General features: G+C 39.4%; 1 protein-coding gene across 1 annotated transcript; it reads left to right on the top strand.

Moving 5' to 3' along the window:
* Positions 1–2,679: 2,679 nt before the first annotated feature.
* On the top strand, positions 2,680–4,390 carry LOC121965658 (fatty acid synthase-like; the record flags this gene model as incomplete). The annotated part of the gene is made up of 4 exons (XM_042515792.1): positions 2,680–2,979; positions 3,501–3,623; positions 3,986–4,101; positions 4,256–4,390. Coding segments are annotated over exons 1-4 (639 nt in total), but the record flags the coding sequence as incomplete, so codon positions are not given.
* Between the last annotated feature and the right edge of the window lie 2,245 nt (positions 4,391–6,635).

Here is a 6,635-nt window from a genome sequence, read left to right as displayed (position 1 = left end):
GCTCTGAATAGTCACTCACTGTGACTGCATGTGAGAAGAGGGGTGTTTCTGTCTCCTGAAGTTTCTTTAGAGCAGCAGTCGACATCCCACCGTTGTAGTCAGTGGTAGATTCATTGAATATAGTGTCTGTTAATATAATGCAAGAGTAATACTCCTCTGAGAATTCAAAAGTCTTAGCTTATTCATTTGTCATTTTGATGACTCAAGGGTGAACTAATCAGATTTTGGTGGTTAAAATCAAGGTCACACTGACCATGCATACGTTTTATTCTTGTGAAAGTGATATCTCAAGAACACTTTCTGGGAACAAATTTGGCAAAGACGTACACTTGGACTCAAGAATGAACTAATTAGAATGTGGTGAATGGTCAAGGTCATGGCGACTTTATAAAACCTGTTTTTGGCCATAACTAAAGAATTCATGCACTCAAATTTCACACAAATGTCTCATAGGATATAATGCTTAAGTGCTGACTTTTTATACCCAAGAAGTTAAAAGTCAACTGTGACAGCTTTTCAATGAGCTGTTGTGGCAAGATCATTTTAAATGCTGAGCTGAAGTTGATTAGCAGGATCCTGGTGTTTTTGTTTTTTAGATGAGTCAAAATGAGATAGAGTAGGGTGGAGATGCCATCCTCTGCTGGCCAGTTGACCTGATGTGATACATGACTAGCAGCTTAAAGCATTTCATGGCTATAGGGATCAAGGCAACAGGACGGTAGTCATTGTCATGTGCACACCTTGGTAACTGGACCAGGTGCTCGGTGCATGCTCCTATTCGCTACTCCGGCCTCCCTCTATGGTTAGAGATAGAGACTGCTTCTTATTTCTTAGGGGGAAAGGGGTGCTGTAAAACCGGTTAGGCATTTAAAAAGAATTAAGCAATGAGGAGGGACTTGTTTTTAATTTTGGCTGAGGTGAGGGACATACAACTTGAAACAATACTATTTTATATTTATTTTAAATAAAGTGACACCCCACTCACCCCCCTCCTCTGATATATAAAGTACAATCCCGCAACCCCGGCACTGAAGCTAAGCGATGTCCTGCTGTGGACGGGGCTGCAGCAAAACATAATTAGCCACCAATATTAGTTTACTGTGTATTTGAATATTTGCTCCTCTTTACCTTACACCAGGCATGTCAAACCGGCCCCCCTGTGGACCAGTTTGACATGCCTGCCTTACACAATGGGCCTGTGTAGAGCAACAACTCTGCCATTCAGTGGATTAAAATAACTGTTTTTCTGAACCAAGTCTGGTGTTTTTGATATAACGGCTTCAAATCCCAGTCCGTGAGCACTGCCTTACAACAAGGTAAAGCAGTGAAAATATTCCTAATATAGTGTGCACTTAATTGATATTGATATTTTTAAGTGTCTTAAAACTAATCAGTGAGGGCAGAGTTTGCTCACTGCTGGTTGATTAGCTATATGTACGTCAAGTCAAGTAAAGTCAAGTAAAGTCAATTTTATTTATACAGCCCATTATCACAAAACATGGTTTGCCTCAGAGGGCTTTACAGTGTACAACATCCCTCTGCCCTTAGAGTCTCTCTGATGTGAGGGTCTAAGGCTTAGACCCTCACATCACCCAAGGAAAAACTCCCGAAAAAGAACCCCTGCAACATTATGCTGAAAGGGGGCATATTCTCACCTCCTGCAGCATAGTGGACATACTATCTCATTAAATCGATTGCTTGTATACTGGAACAGGACAGTCGTCCAATTAAATGACCTAATCATGCTAAACGGTAGCTCGACTAAGCTGTGCATGGAAACGTACTGAGTTGAAATTGTGCTGCATGAAACACAGCGGTGTAGGGTGACCTCTAAATAATTTGTGATATTGATTGCCGCCACACCAGGCAAATCGGTCAATCCGTGGGGAAAAAAAACAATGTTGTGATGACCTGCTGCATGCAGGTCCATCTAAGGCTTTAGTGTATTCACTTTCCCCCATTCATAATGACTCCCAACCAGCGTTCTTCACTTCTTGCCCCCCATCTGGCTTTTGTATTCACATGACTGCTAAAAAGCTATATCAGCAAATGCTGAAAGCCCCTTGTCCAATCAAATTACTTGAAACTAACTGTTGTATAATGCAATGTGCCTTTTTCTACAAACTATAATAACTCTTTAACACATTATTTTGACCAATTATGGATACACTTATACATGGACCTAGAGTTACTGTGACAAATCCTGCATTTGATGGTATTTGGCATTTTTGTAGAACCATGCGAATCTGTATCTGTTTTAATGAAAACAAGTCACTGGTCACAGATCTCTCACTTATGTACAATTTTGCACAGATAATCCCTAAAGAGAATTCAGCTAAAATTATTACTCACATAAGTATCATTGTCTATCTTTTTTCCAATTTATTAATTACTATGAAGTTAAACTAACATGCATTGCAATTATTATAACATTTTTCCTTTTAAATTCTACTTAATAGGAATCCAAAACTTGTAGTCTGTACAGATTCCCCATACTTCCCTGTCCCTCTCTTCCCCATTACATGCCAGCTTGCCATACTATACTTTATTTTTAAGAACTGCATGTAGATGCAGATTGAAATATTAAAAATGTTTGCTGTTATAAAAAATTAACTCAGAGGATTGTTCAGCTTTAGTAGAGGCATGCAAAGTTTACTTGTTTGAGGTGAATGTAATATAATTAACTTGAAACAATCAACATTTTGAATGCCTTCATGTACTCCACGGTTTCCTTTTCTGTAGACATGGTTTCTAACTTTCCACTCCCCTCTCGCCCAGGCCCAAGCACTGCCATTGACACAGCGTGCTCCTCCAGCTTGCTAGCTTTAGAAAATGCCTTCCATGGTATTCGCCAGGGCCACTGTGATGCTGCTGTGGTTGGAGGAGTCAACCTGCTGCTCAAACCCAACACCTCCTTGCAGTTCATGAAACTGGGCATGCTCAGTCCTGAGGGAACCTGCAAGTCCTTTGATTCATCAGGTAAAACAAAGTCACTGGGTTCCCCCACAGCTTTATGGTTTCAGAAGCCAGCCATGTGCATAAAAGTCCCCTGGTCAAATCCAGCAAGGCATCCTTGTCTTACTTCTCTCCTTTGTTTACTGTCATCTCTCCACCATCTCTCACTATCACTGTAAAATGCCTTCAGGTAGGATTTTGTTTTCTGTGGCCCAGTTAAAGTGTAATCTTATGAAGTTAAATTAAACTCATATTTAATGAATGTGAGGACCAAGTCCTCACTGGCAGAGTACTTGCATTGCTGGACCCAGTTTGGTGGGCAAGTAAATGTTATAATAACCCATAAAATGAATATATTATTTTTATTAAACATTTATACTGTATGTAAATCTGACAAAGATTGCATTTTTTTGTATTTTGAACTTCAAAAAACAATTGAATTCTGCTTTAGGTCCCCTTCATCATATTAATATAACCATTACTATGTGAACAAATGAGTGTGCATACCAATATAAAGTTTATATTTCTATCATTTTGTTGGCCAGGAGATGGATACTGCCGTTCTGAGGCAGCAGTGGCAGTGCTGCTGACCAAACGGTCTGCAGCTAGAAGGGTCTATGCCACAGTGGTCAATGCTGGCAACAACACAGATGGGTACAAAGAGCAGGGTGAGGAACACACATGAGCATTGCACCCAGTAGAAAGATCTCACTGAACCGATAGAGATAATTAAGTAAGGTTGAATGAAAGATTGGATGATGATGGTTTGAATTTTCAGTATTTAAGTGTTAAAAATTGAAGTAATCTGTCAATTATTTTTGCATTCAGTGACAGTGCAGTGTGAACACATTTGTTTGTACAAAAGTCATAAAAACCCTAGCTTTCCTTAAAGCAGCAGTATAGCATGTAGCAAAGCAATTGTTGAAAGAAACTCAAAGAGCATCCTGTCTTAGTCTATGGTGGGAATATGCAGTTTTCCAACAGTTATGGTATGGTTTTCCATTCTGACGCACTACTCCTGGTCCCTTAGGTGTAACGTTTCCTTCAGGTGAGATGCAGCAGAGGCTGGTTCGTTCTCTTTACCAGGAGGTGAATATAAATCCTGAGCAGGTGGAATACATTGAAGCTCACGGCACAGGAACTAAGGTTAGTTAAAAACCATCTTGATTTTGATCCCGCTTTTTGCCTGTTTTCAGTGTGGGTCCTGCATTACAAGATAGATAAATGATAAGAAAATGAAAACTTAACCTTCTGCACACACTTCTAATGTCACTCACCAATATGTGCTCTCTGCATGCAGGTTGGCGACCCACAGGAAGTAAATGGCATTGTCAGTGTGTTCTGTCAATCAAAGCGAGAACCCTTGCTCATTGGCTCTACCAAATCCAATATGGGCCATCCAGAACCAGCCTCTGGTCTGGCTGCCCTAGTTAAGGTAAGGGTGACAGCACCCCTGTCATTGGCTGTTCTGAAGGTTCAAAATAAAAACTTTTTTCTTAAATTTTCTTGTTTTTTTATTTTGTAATTTAATTGTTATTTTTCAAACCATGTCTGGAGTCAAAATGTTTCTACCTGTTTAAAATCTCCACACTGGAAGGTAGGGTGAGAAACTTGCTGTTATAGGCTCTTCTTGGCTGCACCCTACTGCCCTTCTGATCTCTGTAAGACAAACTATTCTTTGTGTCTTATGCATGTTTTTGTGGTCTTGACATGAGGAACTGTCGAATTGGGGATATGCTTTCTGACAGTATCTTCTGAAAGTCACTCGCTCGACAATGTAAAGCGTCCTTGGGTCTCTTGAAAGGCACTATATAAATCCAAGCTCATCTTGTTGTTCAAGTCAAGTCAATTTTCAAGTCATTTAATTTATCAAGCCCAAAACACGGTTTGCCTCAGAGGGCTTTACAGCATACGACATCCCTCTGCCCTTAGACCCTCACATCGCCTTAGGAAAAACTGTCCAAAAATATATGAAATACATATGGAAATAAATATTTGTATTCTTATTCTTATTCATTTTATTATTAGGGCCCAAGCACTGACCAGTGTGCTCCGAAGGGGGCGAGGACCCTATTGTAATCCAAAGGATTATTATTATTATTATTAGGGCCTGAGCACAGAACGGTGCGAGGACCCTATTGGAATTGGTCCGTTTCCTATTATTATTATTATTATTTCGTCAAATGAATCGCTTTTTTGATGGCTTTATCATACTCGAAAACTCATGAAACTTGGTATGCTTGGGGTGACTGGTGAAAATTTTTGTATTTTAAAGGTGTCGTGTATAGTTGTCAAAAAATTAGTTCAGTAGCACCCCCTAAATGCCAAACCCGGCAAACCATTTCATGTAGAGGGGTGAAAATTTAGAGGTACATAGAACATGTCAGGATGGACAAAAAAGCCCCTTGGAGTCATACTCTAAACTCAACAGGAAGTCAGCCATTTTGAATTGAAATGTCATTTTTTGCGATTTCAGTGTGATGGAATTTGAAAAGTAGAAGTTCAACTACTTCAAAATTTGTAAATCCCACCTTCAGATGTGGGCAACCCTAGTTTGCGACCAGTTTTCGTTTTTGTGTAACAGTGTGGAAGTTATGGGGCCAAGAAGTTACGTGTTTCCAAGCAGGAGGTCGTTTTTAAAATTACTGTACATGATCCAAAATGCCCCAGACTTCACATGCTTGATAAGAGTACTCTCCTGAACACATCTATGACAATTTTCATCCATACTGAGAGCACCACCTATTGACACAGGAAAGACAAATACACTATGAGGTCCAGCTCCTGGTTGGCTTGATTGATCTTAAAATTGTGTCAAAAAATCATTAAGATGTTAGTGATGATGGAAAAATGAATATTGTCCGTTTTTGTTGAATTTCGACACATTTGATACGAGTCCAGGCCTGAACACCTGCAATTTTGAATCACAGTCATAGCGTCACCTATTGGTAACAGGAAGTTAGTTTTTTTACACTTTAATATGTCTCCTGTAGCAGGAACACCTAAGCAACCTCAAATGCTCTCATAATACTGCAAAAACTTTCATGATGCACAGAAAAAGTACTTTTTAGGTTTCACCAAACACTGTTGCCATGGTAACACACTATTCACAGATAGCACTTTTTTAGGGACAAGGAATGCACGAAAATGCGCCAAAAGTTTTTATTTACATCAGAAATCCTAAAGTATGATTTTTTTGCATTGATGTGCCAAAATTTCAACGAAGCAGTCCCCGCAGACCGTCTAACCTAGAGCTACGAAACTTGAAAAACCAGTTCAAAAACCCAAGACCTACAACAGGAAGTGCGCCATTTTAATTGGAATTTTCAGATTTTTTGTAATTTTAGCATCTCTTTCGTTAAAAACTTGTCCTACAGATTTCATCTGATTGACTTCAAATCTGGACATCAGTATTTACTAAACTTGGTGATGTTAAATTGCTCGCAGTTTTTGATTGATTTCATCAAACACTGTTGCTGTTCTGTGACAATCTTCGCCATAAAACAGGATGTTGTGTTTGAGGGCTAAAGATGCTTAAAAACTCACAAAACGTGGCAGACACATCAATAGTCCTATGATGTGTTATTTGATATGATTTTCAGAGAAGCAGCCCCTGTGAACCGTTTAACCTAGAGCTACAAAACTTAAGAAACTTATGTAAAAGCCCAAGACCTACAAAA

This window comes from Plectropomus leopardus, unplaced genomic scaffold (assembly GCF_008729295.1).
Source record: "Plectropomus leopardus isolate mb unplaced genomic scaffold, YSFRI_Pleo_2.0 unplaced_scaffold21102, whole genome shotgun sequence".
NCBI lineage: Eukaryota > Metazoa > Chordata > Actinopteri > Perciformes > Serranidae > Plectropomus > Plectropomus leopardus.
Note: the sequence above shows the minus strand (reverse complement) of the source record. Positions and strands in the feature narration are given on the sequence as shown.